Source organism: Eschscholzia californica, unplaced genomic scaffold (genome assembly GCF_041429995.1).
Source record: "Eschscholzia californica isolate CP2 unplaced genomic scaffold, dmEscCali1.0.p SCAF_1, whole genome shotgun sequence".
Taxonomy (NCBI): domain Eukaryota; kingdom Viridiplantae; phylum Streptophyta; class Magnoliopsida; order Ranunculales; family Papaveraceae; genus Eschscholzia; species Eschscholzia californica.
In genome coordinates this window covers 81,705,632-81,721,697 of record NW_028238198.1, presented here as the reverse complement: position 1 = coordinate 81,721,697, position 16,066 = coordinate 81,705,632, and the positions used below count along the sequence as shown (strand labels likewise).

At 36.4% G+C, this 16,066-nt stretch overlaps 3 protein-coding genes across 3 annotated transcripts; 2 read left to right on the top strand and 1 right to left on the bottom strand.

Annotated features, from left to right (window-relative positions):
- Positions 1–2,967: 2,967 nt before the first annotated feature.
- LOC147569895 (uncharacterized) lies at positions 2,968–11,427 on the top strand. Its single transcript, XM_086656413.1, has 6 exons — positions 2,968–3,067; positions 8,650–8,772; positions 8,851–9,107; positions 9,186–9,530; positions 10,584–10,690; positions 10,936–11,427. The coding sequence occupies exons 2-6, from the start codon at positions 8,663–8,665 to the stop codon at positions 11,233–11,235; spliced, it is 1,119 nt and encodes a 372-aa protein (XP_086512539.1). The 5' UTR covers positions 2,968–3,067; positions 8,650–8,662; the 3' UTR covers positions 11,236–11,427.
- On the bottom strand, positions 5,160–6,788 carry LOC147569896 (uncharacterized). Its single transcript, XM_086653233.1, has one exon. The coding sequence runs from the start codon at positions 6,786–6,788 to the stop codon at positions 5,160–5,162; it is 1,629 nt and encodes a 542-aa protein (XP_086509359.1).
- Positions 11,428–12,772: 1,345 nt separating the features above from the next.
- Positions 12,773–15,009, top strand: LOC147569894 (ubiquinol oxidase 2, mitochondrial-like). Its single transcript, XM_086656411.1, has 4 exons — positions 12,773–13,378; positions 13,773–13,901; positions 14,060–14,548; positions 14,777–15,009. The coding sequence occupies exons 1-4, from the start codon at positions 12,974–12,976 to the stop codon at positions 14,834–14,836; spliced, it is 1,083 nt and encodes a 360-aa protein (XP_086512537.1). The 5' UTR covers positions 12,773–12,973; the 3' UTR covers positions 14,837–15,009.
- The last annotated feature ends 1,057 nt before the right edge of the window (positions 15,010–16,066 follow it).

Below are 16,066 nucleotides of genomic sequence, written 5' to 3'. Positions count from 1 at the left end.
GTACAGGAAATTTTCTTGTGTGTCGGGAATTGTTTCATGTACCAGTCATTTGATTATGTACTAGACACTTTTTGTACTGGGAATTTTCTTGTGTACCGGGAATTGTTTTATGTACTTGTCATTTAGTTATGTACCGGGAAGTAACTCTAAATCTGATTTCTTCACTATTACATGTTTATCAAATCTTCATTCTTCACTATAAGCTCTGTTTCCAAACCTAAATTTGAAATTTCTCCAAAATCCATGAATCTCTGTTCAAGAAAAAGATTTCACGTTGCAACCTTCACAAAATAAGGAAAAAGATATAAATATAAGACGAAGGAAACTAAAAAATGTACACTAAACTTCCACATAACAAGGGAACGTGGGAACTGATCGGGAACGATAAAATGTAGTGGGAACTGAGGAATGTACATTACATTTCCTCATAAACTTGGTAATGAATCTCCTCTAAAACTAACATTTATCATCATCATCTTCAACAAAAAAAAACAACTTTGTACGTAAAAAACATTCTCAATATCATAATCAAATGTATCAGAAAATTTCATTTACATATATGAATCAATTTTGATTCACACATGTAAAGAATTTCAATCCTACAAATCAATTAATAAGAATGAAATTAGGATCTTGAATTTAGATCTAAACCTCTTTGATCTAAACCTCTTTGGTCTTCACCCAAAAGAAAAATACCAGATCTAAACTTGGTAATGAATCTTCTCTAAAACTAACGAAACTTTCTCCAAGATTATAATCTAAATTGGTTGGTGATCAATCTTTATAAAAAAAATGAAACGAATCTCTCTTCAATAGAAGCTCTGTTTCTGAATCCAAATCTGATATTTCTCCAAAACCCATGAATCTATGTTGAATAAAAAAGTTTTCTTTCCCATTAAACTTTCACTAAATCATCATTCTTCACCATATTCACTATATCAAAAATCATTGTTAAAGAAAAAAGTTGGTACCAAAGATATAAAGAGGAAGATTTCAACTAAAAATTTAGAGAGAGAAAGTAAGATTTCTGCAAAAAAAAATTACAGAGAGAGAAATAAGAAATTGATAAAGATGGTGATGAAAATATAGTAAGAAATATAGGAAATGAAATTTAAAGTAAGAAAGAAAATCTCTCCATAGATTTCTTTCCAGAAGAAAAAGGAAGGAAAGATCTATTATGTACGGCACAAGGGTATTCCAGGAAGGAAAAAAGAAAAAGGAAAAGGAAAGTTGTCACTGACCGTCCTTTTCTGGCTTTAGGACCTGCGGCTAATTGACACGCTGCAGTGGGGCTGGGTCTTATTGGGAGGGCTTTTTTTGGTCCTCTCCCTCAAAAATCCTTTTTTATTTGTCTAGGTACCCAGTTATTTCCAACGCCGATACGGTTGCAATCTTGCGCGTTCAAGCCCCGGACAATAAAGTTTGAGACGTTGAAGATGACGTCTATGCAAACGTAGACCTAGTACAATTATTGTTTATTCAATAAAAAAAACAGAAAAAAAGGATACACCCCAAAAATAAAAAATAAAAATAACCCAATTGTGGGGAACTTTATTGATATGAATACTAAAAGGGGTCAACAGTTGGTAGCCCAAGTGGTTCCAAGGTGTTGACATAAACTCCAGAAAGCCCTGGAGGTCCCAGGTTCGAATCCCAGAGAAGGTGGAATCTTTGGTTATTTGAATTGGGATTATTAGGGTGTAAATAATGTTGTTGGCCTTTAGGGCATGTTCTAGTTGGGCTATAGGCCCAGTCCTGTTAGTGTTTGAGTGGGCGGTTATCGAGCTTATCACATCTATGATGTATCAAGTGCCAAATGTAACGACATACGTAGATCGTAGTCGACTTCCAAAAAAAAAAAAAAAAAGAATACTAAAAGGGAGATTTTAAAAGGCCTCCCCGTTTTTGTTAAAAGGCCTCCCCATAGTTTCGTTGACTTAGTAAAAAACCTTTGACTTAGCTTAGTTAAAGGGCCCCTTCTTTGAATGCGTGAAAAAACCCCCTTTAAAGGTGTATTTCACCCACATTTTCTCTCCATCATTTGACCACGCCACATCATCATCTTCTCCGGCAGGGTCGCCGGCCGGCGACCTTCAAATTTTTTTTTTTATTCTCTCTCTCTCTCTAAAAACAATTTTTTTTTAACTCTCTCTCTCTCTCTACAGATCTAGAGAGAGGCAGATCCATTGAAGGTCTGCGAACAGATCCATTGAAGGTCTGTTCGCAGACCTCCAAAGGGTCTGCGAACAGACCTTTTGAAGGTCTGTTCGCAGACCTCTAATGGGTCTGCGAACAGAACAGACCTTCAATGGATCTGCCTCTCTCTCTCTAGATCTGTAGAGAGAGAGAGAGTTTAAAAAAAAAAAAATTTGTTTTTAGAGAGAGAATAAAAAAAAAAATTTGAAGGTCGCCGGCCGGCCGGAAGTTTGGCCGGCCGGCGACCCTGCCGGAGAAGATGATGATGTGGCGTGGTCAACATCACCGGTCTTGGGTTAAGTTTGACCTAACGGCGTTAACTTTGCCGTTAGGTCAAATATTGATGAAGGAGGTGCTCTTTTGTAGAGGGGGCCCTATAACCAAATGGGTTATAATGAGGGGCGCTTTTAGCGGGGAGGCCTTTTAACAAAAACGGGGGGCCTTTTAAAATTTCCCATACTAAAAACCCTTTTTTGTAAAGAAATAGTAGCATTTGATGTCATTGCAGGCATAAGCAACAAATCTATCTATCAACAAAAAGTATGATGCTTATGCTGATTTCTACTTTTAGTATTTCTTTTCTTTCTTTTTTTTCTATCTAGAAAGAATCCTCTTTTGATTTCTCATTCAGGTTGTTTCCTAGTCTTTTTCACAATCATTCATGGAAACCAATTTTCTTTCCATCCCCACTTCCTATATATATATATATATATATATATATATATATATATATATATATATATATATATATATATATATATATATATCGGTAGCCAATTAACATCTTCATTACTCACTCATCAGTTTACACAAACACATTCAGTTTTCATCTCTCTCTCTCTCTCTCTCTCTGAAACATCTTTCATTACTAGTGATGTAGATTGTTGCGGAAGCGTAAAACTAATAGAATTCATCGATAAAAACTAAGAATAAACGATAATAAACGAAGAATAAACTGAAATAATTAAAGGAAGAAGATGCAATCAAGGTGATTTGTATTTGATATTCAATTCAATGGTTCAATAGACAGACTGGACTGCTCTTTTATAGAGATTATTATTTCCTAGATAGACTCAAATAAGAAAGAAAATAAAAGAAGATAACAACTTAAGGATACTTTCCTTGATTGCTAGGACTCATAATTATAGGAACTCAAAATACTAAAATATAGAAACTATGCTAATATAGCAACTTGGCCATCGGGCCCCATAATATCCTGGTCGTGAGGCCCACTTGCCGGATGGTCTCCATCATACTCCCCCGCTGCGGAACAACTTGCCCCCAAGTTGGTGTTGTCATAAAGCGGACCGTCCAAGTAACGAGGATATATATCAGCGATGTTGAAGGTAACTTCGGCGACGAGTTTGAAGGCAATCCTGAAGGAGTTGAAGGAGATGTCCTTCGACCAAGGTGACAATGCGAACAATTTGTCGGATAGGACAATTGATGTGGAAGATCATCAAGTCCGATTGATTTAGGGATCGTAGAGTTGTAGCTAGAGACCAACTACGATCGTCGAATTACGAAGTAATTCGCGGCTAACTTCGATCGGATCCTACAACGGGTTACACATAAGAGTGACAAATTGATCTAGGATATGACTAGTGGGAGTGAGATATAATCATGGGAGTGTCCCATAAACATATCTCATAGGCCTAAAAGGAATTAGGCAAAGATAGTACAAAAAGGCCAAAAACAGGGTTTTTGGGCCTAGACCGGTTCGGGTACTTCTAGGACTCGGATTGGGCTGAATTTTGGAGGGTTAGTTGATGATATAATAAACATTATATATGCCAATTTTCGTGGTGATTGGACACCTCCTCCTTAGGGAATTGAGAAAATACCAATAGTTGCTATTTTCGACTATTTCCCTAAATCTTATTCTAAAGGGTGTTTTAGGAAACCTAAAAGGAGGTGGATTCTTATTAGGGTTCTATATAAACACTCTTAGGGCAGAGAATAAGGTGTGAAATTTCTCTCTAAGCTTTCTTACTCTACCACATCAAGTAGAGAGGAGAAAGTGAGCTAATTCCCATTAACTATCAATCTAGCCAAAGAAGAAGGTGTTCTTCTTATCCAACCACCATTGGTGTGCTAGCTATACAACAAGGTGGGAGATCAAATTGATTGCTCGTGTCCCAAGTAGAGGAGCTACACTTGAAGCTCTTGGTCTTCTTCAATCAATTCAACTAGTTCGAGGGAAAAGCGATTAAGGTAATCTACTATCTCCATTAGATTAATTACTAGTTTTGCATGTGATCCTGGGAATACTAGTGTAGACATTAGATGTCATATTTCCGCTATAAACACTAGTAGAAGGGTGTAAATCCCTACAAATCCTTAGTTCCCACTTTTCACGAAAATTGCCGAAAATCTGAAGAAGAAAAATATTGACAATATCACCAATTATAATGTGAAACATATATTGCCAAGATACTCGCAAAAGTAATACCAACGTAGATACGTCTAGTAAATTGCGACATCGCCCGTCGTCGTTTAGTTTGACGAAAAAGGTCACATACACAACCTGTCTTGTTCTTGGAAAAACAATGGATGGCCATGAAGATTGGTTTGTATGATTCTTTAAAGTTGAAAGCCATGAAGAAATCAATGGAGGAGAAAGTATTTTATGATTCGACACAACTAATGCGTCTCCCGGAATCATATATGGATCAAACAACTTATTCGAGCTTGTGTTAGTTTGATGAATTTCTTCTTCTTGATCTGTCTCATCGAAATTTTCTTCCTCCTTTTTCATCAAATCAACCTCGACTTCAATCTCATTCTTCTTAGTACAAATTATTTCATAATCACACTTGAGTTTCTTAACTTGAGATTCAAGTTTGTCATTCTTTTCCATCTGGGTTTTCAAGGATTCATCTTGTTTGGATGAAACAACTTTGAGATTACTTAATTCTTTCTGAAGCTCAGCAAACTCAATCTCACCATTGATCTTGTCCTGCTCAAGCTTTGCTTTTTTTTTTACCTATCTTCTCTAATTCACTTGTCTGATTACTAAACTTCTCTAAAGCTTCTTTCAGTTTTCTACTGATCAAATCTTTTTCATCCTTCAATAATTCATGGGTTTCCTCTTTCTCTCTCTTCTCTTTAGCTGAAGCATCCAACTCCATTTTCAACAATTCAAGTTTCTCTAATGCTTCTGTATAATTCTTGTTCATCTCAATCGCTTTCGACTTCAATTCTTCTTCATTCTTTCGAATTGTAGAAATGGCAGCATGAAGCTTTTCAACTTCCTTTTCTAATTTCTCTATCTTCGCCAATTGATTAGTTCTCTGTTCTTCAATCTCATTCTTCTCTCTAACAATTTCTTCTTTCTCACTCTTCAAATTCGCAATTGACTTTGTCGAATCAACCAAATTTCTTTGAATAGAATCTCTATCGTTTACCAAGGATTCGATTTTTCTTTGAATAATCTTCCCTTCTTCAATAAGTTCGTCTCTTTCCTTCTCAATTTGATTGAGTTTCTCTTGAATCTTCGATTTACTCTCCTCTAATTCAAGAACTTTTGCTTTCACACTTTCCAATTCATTCGTCTTCAATTCGAGATTCTTCTGGATTGAGAATTTCTCACGAAGAACAGTTTCAGACACACTTTTTAAACGACCTAGATCTCCATTGACAACATCGACCTGATTCTTCAATTTACTTATCTCAACATTTATCTCAACATCCCGTTCAATCTTTTCTTTCTCAAGTTCCTTTCTCTCTCTAACAACATCAACCTTTTCTCTCTCTAGATTCCCAACATAAAGCTCCAATCCATCTTTCTTCTCCACAACCTCTTCATATTCCTTCCGAATCTGCTTATTCTCTTTCTGAGCTTCGCCATTATTCTTCTCCAAATCTTTCACTGACGATTTCAACCTATCAACTTCCGTTTGCTTTGTTTCTAGATCCTTCTTTACCTCATTCTGATAACTACTAAACTTCTTACTCACCTCATCAATCTCTCTGATCTTCTCTTTCACTTGATCTTTCAGTTCTTCCGTTTCTTTCTTCATCTGTTCCTCTAATGCCTTCTGTTTCTCATTAAATTGTTCAGAGACTGAAATTAGGGTTTCTTTATGTTGAGTTTCAGCCGCCGCTACTTTATCTTCAAGTATTTTCTTCTCCGATCCCATAAGCTTACTAACCTGTTCTCTCTTCTCTTTTGCTTCTTTGAGAGTGATTGGCTTTTCTTGATGAGAAACCTCTTCTTGTTTTTGGTGAGCAACCGGATCAGATGACTTTTCTTCTTGATGAGAATCTTGAGTATGAGAAGATTTCTTCTTTGCCATTGGATATTGAAAGTGAGGAAGTAAACTATCTGGATTACTGGTATCCAACTGAAGTGAATAATTTTGATGTTGATGGGGAGTTGGTGTAATTGGTCGTGTGGAATAGTAAAGAGAAGATGGTATAAGAGGTGGTTGTGTAGAAAACACTGGTGGTGGTGACGGTTCGTCCGGTAGTGGTTGTAGTGTGATTCGTTTCCAGAACCATGTGAATTCGAACGTGTTGTTGCGACAATGGTGAGTAGCATTGACGTCGAAGATCCATGGTCTACCAAAGATAATGGGACAAATATCCATGTCTACTACGTCACACGTAATGGAGTCACGATAATGCGAACCAATGGAGAAAGAGAACGAACATTGTTGTTGTACGTGCAACTCTCTCTGAGAAGAAGTCCAACCGATTTTGTATGGAGTCGGATGGTCGGTTGTCTGAAGGCTTAGTACTTCGATAAGACGGCGAGAAACTATATTTTCCTCACTGCCATTATCAATCATAAAATCACATACCTTGTGGTTAATGGTTAGACGTGATTTGAAAACCTTATTTCTTTCGGGATGATTTGGTGGTGAAAAAAAATTTGTCTCTTTTTGCTCAGGAATTTTAGGCAGGGACGTATGTAGGTATAGGCCAGGAGGGGCCCTGGCCCCTCCTTGCTCTTACCCATTGTAAACAAATGCCACCTAAAATCCTTGTTCCAACTACCCTTTCAATTCTATCGGCCCCTCCCCTTAAACTTTAATCCAATGCTCTCATTCCAAACCCAACCCAAAATTTAGGCCCAACTTTAAATAAACAATTAACTAACAGAATCTTTAAACACACCACCATTTTTGTTATATATAATTACTTCTAAGGTAATTATTGTTAAAGTAAAAGGAGATGTGAATATGACAAGTAAAATTGGTGAGTGTATATAACATTTCTCGTGATCTATTCTTACTTTGTAACTTCTGAGTTCCACCGGCCAAATAATTAGTGCAAGTTTTTATTATTTTTATATTATTTCAAGTTGTAGTTGTTTCAAGTTTCATGTGTTTTTGTAGTTGTTAATTCATATTGATTCCAATTATAGAGAGAAATAAATTTAAGTCATCCAAACTTTGATCTCTCATGACCCATAATCGGTTGTTTCTCAGATCGTAATTCAAAAAACGGGTACACTTAATAAAAATATCGTATTTTCTTTAAGAATTTTTGATTTTGTAAAATAAGAAAGATATCCTTCAAAAATTTTTAACACATAATCCATTATAAATGACTTTAGAAATTTGAAGGAGCGACAGGTTCTATTTTAATATATTAAAGAGAAAAAACTATCAGTTGTAGTAGCAGTGGTATATTATTTTTTTACTTGTGGTTAATCTTTATGACTTAATTGATATTTTTAAGTGGTAATTTTGAAAGGAGGTGATATTTATTAGATGCTAGTTTTGAATGGAATAAAATTGACATTTGTGTTTAATCTCTTTGACTTGTTCGTGTAAAAATTTCCTATATGGAAAAAGAGTTGCGATTTTTTAATATTGGAAGAAAATACGCCCTTGCGGAAGATCATTTTCAGGATAACATTGATCAATTAGCGCTAGATATGGCGACCGTCGGGTTTGCAAAGGCTCTCTTAGAACGGAGAGACATTTTAACAAAAAAACACTATAACGGGGGAAACAGTTTGCGGTTTTCGTTTGATAAGCAAGAGGATAAAAATCAATGGCCCCTCCCAAACAAAACTTCTGGTTCCGTCCCTGATTTTAGGGCTCATGATACCAGCTGATGTAGATTGTTGCGGAAGCGTAAAACTAATAGAATTCATCGATAAAAACTAAGAATAAACGATAATAAACGAAGAATAAACTGAAATAATTAAAGGAAGAAGATGCAATCAAGGTGATTTGTATTTGATATTCAATTCAATGGTTCAATAGACAGACTGGACTGCTCTTTTATAGAGATTATTATTTCCTAGATAGACTCAAATAAGAAAGAAAATAAAAGAAGATAACAACTTAAGGATACTTTCCTTGATTGCTAGGACTCATAATTATAGGAACTCAAAATACTAAAATATAGAAACTATGCTAATATAGCAACTTGGCCATCGGGCCCCATAATATCCTGGCCGTGAGGTCCACTTGCCGGATGGTCTCCATCAACTAGTATTTCCATACCCATGGCTTTTGATGGAGCAAAAAAGAAGGTGGTGGTTGTTGGTGGAGGAATGGCTGGTGCCCTCCTTGTTAAATCCCTTCAATTTCATGCTGATGTCACTCTCGTCGACCCGTAAGCTTTGTCTCTATTTATTTGTCTGTTTGTTTGTTTGTCTGTCTGTCTGTCTCTTAACATTTTTATGACTTTCAGGAAGGAGTATTATGAAATAACATGGGCAAGTCAGAGATCAAAAGTAGAACCTTTATTTGCAGAAAGAATTGTAATAAAACACAGTGAATACTTCACAAATGGCCACATTATCATTTCCACAGCAATTGGAGTCACTGAAACAGAAGTATTAACTTCTGATGGCCATCAAATTCTTTATGATTATCTTGTCATTGCTACTGGTCACAATGAATCTTTCCCCAAATCAAGAACTCAAAGACTTCAACAATATCAAGAAGGTAACTACACTCCTTTATAACTATATTTATTACTTTAATCCACCCTGCTGACTCTGATTCTTCTTAATTTTATGACAGATTACAAAAAGATAATCTCAGCAGAATCGATTTTAATCGTCGGAGGCGGACCTTCTGGTGTTGAATTTGCTGGTGAAATTGTTGTTGATTTCCCTGAAAAGAAAGTAACTTTGGTTCATAAACAACAGAGGTTGCTAGATTTTATCGGGTCGAAAGCCTCCAACAAGACTCTAGATTGGTTGACATCAAAGAAAGTTGAAGTTATTTTGGGTCAGACAGTGAATCTGAATTCTCATTCAGAGAAAAACAAATCTTATCAGATTTCAAATGGCAAAACTATAAGAGCAGATTGTCACTTCCTTTGCATTGGAAAAGGATTGAGTACTACTTGGATTAAAGACTCAGGTGCTGTTTGTTTTCAATTTTTTTCAGATCTGAAATCTGAATTGAGACCCAATTCAGATTTCAGATGTTTGTTTTTAAATTTAGGTAAATCTGAAAACTCAGCTGAATTTTGTCATTGTTTGAATGGGCTGAAAAAGAACCCACTTATTTCAGACTTCAAAACAAGTCTGAAACAAGAGCCTAATTTCTGAAATGTGTAAATTGACGCTAGTACCCCTATTATTTAGAAAAATCATGTCTCAGCCACCAGTGCACCACCCATCCTCACCACCACAACCATCACCGCCAGCACCACAACCACCACCACAACCACCACCATATCCCATAACCACCACCACCATTACCACAACCACCACCATATCCCATAACCACCACCACCATTACCACAAAATCACCACCAAAGACAACCACCAAAGAAACCACCATAAACTAGACGGCCACCACCAAAAACTAGCAGCCACCACCATAAACTAGAGCGCCGCCACCGCAAGCCACATTACAAACCAAACAACCACCACCCCTAAACCACAAGAACGACACCACATACACACACCAGACGACCACCATAACACAAACAACCACCACGACTGGAAGATCTATGATCTGGCGAGGTCATCTTGCTCCAAATCCTCGCCAGATTTGGTGAGGGTTTGCTGGGAACTTCGGTTTGTAGAGAGAGAAAGAGAGAGAGGAATTAGGCCCATACCAGCAGCAAGATGGGGAAGAGAGAGTTGTCTTGCTAGGGTTTGTGTGAACTTCGGTTGTATGGAGAGAGAGAGAGGAATTTCTTAGCAGGCAGGAGCAGCAAGATGGGGGGAGAGAGATTCCAGGAAAGAGAAAGAGACATTTGAAATGTTAGGGTTTTTTGGGTTACAAAATGGGTGTGGGTATAAATGTCAAAGTTTTCATTCAGACTTTAATTTTCAGATTTGAAAAACAAACATCTAACTAGTAAAATAATTCCGTCATTTCAGATTCAACTAATTCAGTTCAAACATTTCAGATTCAGCTAATTCAGATTCAGACACAAAAAAAAAACAAACACAACCTCAGTCTTGGGTGATTCTATTGATGCTAGAGGAAGGTTGATGGTAGATGAGTACTTACGCGTTAAGGGTCAAAACAATGTCTTTGCCATTGGAGATATTACTGACATCCCAGTAAGTCGTACATCTGACTCATTTAAATAGTTGACTCTATCTGATTTTAAGTCTATTTCAATCAGACTGAAACAAGTCAGATTCATTTGGGTCGAACGGATCCATAGTTCCATACCACACAACAAGAACACCTATAACCTAAGTTGTAGATTAATTTAGTAGTTTTTTTTTCTTCTTCTTCTGTTCTGTTTGTTTGAATCCTAAGACAACAACTCTAATAATGGTTATCTCTTCATATTTAACAGGAATTGAAGCAAGGTTTTTTGGCACAAAAGCACGCCTTGTTAACCGCAGAGAACTTGAAGTTGCTCATTGATGGAAAAGATAACAAGATGTCAAGTTACAAGACTGGATCAGAAATGGCAATTGTGTCATTGGGAAGGAAAGAAGCAGTTGCGCAGTTTCCATTCGTTACTACGATTGGATGCGTGCCGGGGTTGATCAAATCCAAGGATCTTTTTGTGGGGAAGACAAGGAAGCAATTAGGGTTAGAGTCTAATGGTGGGAAGAAGACTCAGGCATGTTCAAGGCCATGTGCTAAATGATACCTCTTGTCTTCAGGAGTTGGTTTTGAAATGCAAGTATGCAACCATGATGTGAGTGTGAAGTTTAGATCTATTAGGAACTACTTTGGTGAACCAAACTATGAGGTTTGGGTTGAGTGTTAGAAAGTACTATGTTTTGTTCTATTTTTTCCCCGTATTGATGTTTGTATGAAAAAAAACTTGGTTGTGTAATTCTTGTTTCTTTTTTTGCTTCTTTCTACTTCATTAGCCCAAAATTCTTGTGTTTTCCACAAATCATTTCGTAAGGAACCCACCAATTGACATCCTTCCAAAAAAAAGCACTTTCTTTTGGTTTATTTGGTAACCAAATATCAAAGGTAGGCTAAGATTTACAACAAAAACAAAAGAACGAAGCTTTATTCCATATTTGCGATTCTTAAGATTTGTAGTTGCCAAACAGACTAAGGAATTCAGATTCTAAACAAACAAACGATAAAGCTCACAACGAGCGAAGAAGTATGAGAATTGAAGTTACGAACATTATTGATAAAAAACAAAAACACTCCTACAAAGTATCAAACTGAAATATGATCTATTTTCCTTAACAAAAAAAAAAAAAAAAAAAAAAAAAAAAAAAAAAAAAAGAAATATGATCTATTTCATAATAAGATGTACTTAAAAAAGTTAGAAATACAAACAAACAACACTTTGGTTGGACTGAAAACAGAAGTGGTTGACAACTTGACATGCCGCATTAAAGTAAAATATGTCTCCTCTCCACAGGAAATGAGACTTGGTTCCAACTAGCAAACCGCGTCAGGTGTCAAGTCAGAGTCGGCCACCAACACAAGTTACACAACAACGTTTACGGTAAACAATAAAGCTAGATTTAATCCACTTCTTAGGCGGAGTGAGGCGCTCTTTTATTGCCCAATCTAATCCCGAACGAGCATTAGGAAAAACAAGTGATTCTGTAGCGTAGGTATACCCATATATAAATGTAGAAACACGACTGGATGATAGAGTTTTGTTCACTCATAGAGAAGTGGGTTATAGAGCATTACTCCCACAATCTTGGGCTCCAAGAAAGTAGTACTTGATCCCCAAGTTTCATACCTAACAAGCCGTTTCCTAATATGACAATCCCAAAAAAACCCCCACTTCTTTAAGTACTCCAACCGCCAAATTAGACCAAAACAAAAGGGCATGAACGTAAATCTCATTTGATTTTCTAGATCCTTGACCATTGAGTTTAGATATGCATGAAACCTAAAGAACTAATTTTGGCACCTGATATAATCATCTCTAAACTATGTTAACCCACTTTAACTTGTGTCAACAAAACAAACCATCTTATTGGTTAATAAGATACCCTCAACTTAACCCAAATCTAGTGTGCTCAGTCAGATCCCATCCAACCGATTCAGAGATAGAAGCAGAAGGTGGAATCGGATGGTCTAACTCGACTTCGGCCCAAATTTTAAAGCAGATAATGGTTTGTGTTTAAAATGAGTTTATATTACCCACGTTATTATTAACACAACAAAGTTAAACAGGTACACGCATTTGACAACTCGAAACATCTAAGACAATAACCGACTCCCAGACAGTCCACAATCAAGAACACCTTTAAATACCTAAAACCCCTGTTTTTTTTCCTTCATAGTAAACCCTAATTCAGAAACCAAAAAAAAACCCAATCATTATTGAATCTCCAATCTTCAAAAGTTGCAATTCTGTGTTTCAATTTTCCTGATATTTATACAGTGAGGGTAAGATGATGATGATGATGATGAAGTATAGTTCTAAGAACATAACTGGCTCTGTTTTAAGGCAATTAACTCCATCTTTACAGTTCAATTCAACATTCCGTTCATTAATCGATACAGGAGTTAAGGGTAATCTTGTAAATTCAAATGGGTCTAAATTGCCTGAGAAAACTGGAGTTGAAGAGCTAGTTAGGTTTCCGGCAATGGGTGTAAGAAAAGGAAGTTCATTGGTATTAAGTGAACAAGATGAGAAGACCGGTGGTGTGATTAGGAGTGGTGGTGGTGCTAGTTTTGGGGGTGGTCATGGAGATGGTGATGAGGATAATAAGAAAGCAGTGGAGAGTTATTGGAATGTTGCTCCAGCTAGAGTTGTCAAGGAAGATGGTACACAATGGAGGTGGAAATCTTTTAGGGTAAGTTTTTATTTTCATAAGAATGATTTGACACATACTTTGTTCAACTGTCCATGGCTTTCTATAAAAGCGGGTTGTTGAATTGTACACACAAACTTTTTTTTTTATTTTTTTGAATGGTTCAGCGTGTGCCTCGAACCCTTGACTTCTTGGTGGAAGATTATACCTCTTACCACTCCAACCAAGGGTTGTTGACAATTCTACATACAAACTTGTTACACGAGTCAGACCTGTCACATGAATATATATTATAGTTTGAGATCTGGTTAAGTCGCCATATTTTTTTTCGCATCTTTTCAAATGATTGATTGTATAAAAAAAAATTGTTTTGTTTTAAGTGGTAAAATTAGAAGATTGAGATGGGTATTTTGGTAAATTGAATTTGTGTGAACAGCCATGGGAAGCTTATGAGCCAGATATGTCAATTGATTTGAAGAAGCATCATGAGCCAAAGACATTAATGGACAAGTTTGCTTACTGGACTGTCAAATCCCTTCGATTCCCTACTGATTTGTTCTTCCAGGTACTTAATTTGTTCTTCGTAGAAATAGTTATGTTCAGAAAAAAAAAAAAGAGTCGTACAAATGAGGACCATAGACTGTTATTTTATTATTGTTAAAACACTTGTAGAAAATTCTTTACATTTACGATTTAACTCATGTTGGTTAAAATTTGACACAGAGGAGATACGGGTGCCGAGCAATGATGTTAGAAACAGTAGCGGCAGTACCCGGAATGGTAGGAGGAATGCTTCTTCACTGCAAATCCCTCCGTCGTTTTGAACACAGTGGAGGCTGGATAAAAGCATTATTAGAAGAAGCCGAAAACGAGAGAATGCATCTAATGACATTCATGGAAGTAGCAAAACCTAGATGGTATGAAAGGGCATTGGTTATAGCAGTTCAAGGAGTATTCTTCAATGCTTATTTCCTTTCTTACTTGGTTTCACCAAAACTTTCACATAGAATTGTTGGTTACTTGGAAGAAGAAGCAATTCATTCTTATACTGAGTTCTTGAAAGAATTGGATAAAGGTAATATTGAGAATGTTAAAGCACCTGCTATTGCTATTGATTATTGGAGATTACCTGCTGATTCTACACTTCGAGATGTCGTTATGGTTGTTAGAGCAGATGAAGCTCATCATCGTGATGTTAATCACTTCGCTTCGGTGCGTAAACCCTTCTCCATTTTCACTCTTCATTGCACTGTCTTTACTTTTCTTTCACTACCAGATTCTTCGTCATAGATAGTGTTTGTCGAGTTCGACGAAGTCTTACTAGGGATATGCATTTGTCCGAGTCAGATTTTAAGTCTGACTTACACCTAAATGGTTGACTCGAACATTGCAATAATTGTAAATATTTCTCCTAAAATCTTGAGTTTATTGGATTTGCAGGACATACATGTTCAAGGGCATGAGTTGAAGGAAGAAGCTGCACCTATTGGCTATCACTGAACTTCTATGTTACAGAATAGTATATAGTATTCTGCTGCTACTTCTACTACAGTTACTCCCTCAATAACAATTGCTTTTTAGTCTACTGTGTTTCTTGAGATTGAGAAATAATATCTCTTGTATATATGAAAGTAATTTAAATACAATGAAGTTTCTTTTATCAATCCATAAAACAACCGTCAAGTTCGAGCAGCACTATTGGTAGTATTTCAGACTTTAAAATGACAAAAACTACGGAAGAAGTTCGAGGTCATTCCACGAGTACAAACGTTTATATGGCGAGTGTTGAAAGATGCAATACCCATAGACTCAAAGCCCTTTGATTCAATAATATAGAAACAAAACTATGTCCGATGTGTGAAGAATATGAAGAAGACATCAACCATCTCTTTAAAGAGAGTGTCAATTTGCAAAGGAAACCTGGTTTCGATCTCCTTTTGGCTATTGGTTTGAGAATAATAACACCATTCAAGAGAAAATAAAAGAACGGATTGAAAGCAAAGGATAAGATGAAGATGTCAGAACGAGTGCTTACTTAATTTGGGCAATCTGGAAGACAAGAAACAAAAAGATTTTTGATGATGAAAATTCAGATGTGTTGAAAACCATTAAAGAGGCAATTGACTTGTTATGGTCTATGAAAATAACTTGAAGGAAAATGGGGACATCACTTCTACAATGTGGAAAGTAATTCACACATAGCAACAAGGGGTGTGATGATGGAAGATGAAGTAAGAATAAATGTGGATGGATCATACATAAATGGAGAGGGGACATCAGCTGTGGTTATGAGAAGCTATAACAACTCATTCATGGTTGCTGAAACGTAGTTCTATATTGCAGGAAATGCCCTTGAGACAGAAGCAAAAGCGGTTTTAATGAGACTAAGGTTAACCAAAAACCATTCACTAAGAAGAGTCGTGATAGGAGATTCAAGCTCGATTATTAAAGCTTGTCAATCGAAGAATGCTAGTATTCCATGGCAAATACGAAATATAATCAATGATATTCACAATGAAACACAACTGTTTGGTAATGTGGAATTTTACCATCCCTAAGAGCACAATGAGATTGCTCATTATCTATAAGAGAAGCTTTGATGCTTAAACTTTGTACGCAATGGGAGGAATTAAATCCCCACAATGCATTGTAAGAGTGTTAGGATTGGAGGTAATCCTATCTCAAAATTTGAATGAATAAATAAAGCTAAAATCATTTTTATCAAAATAT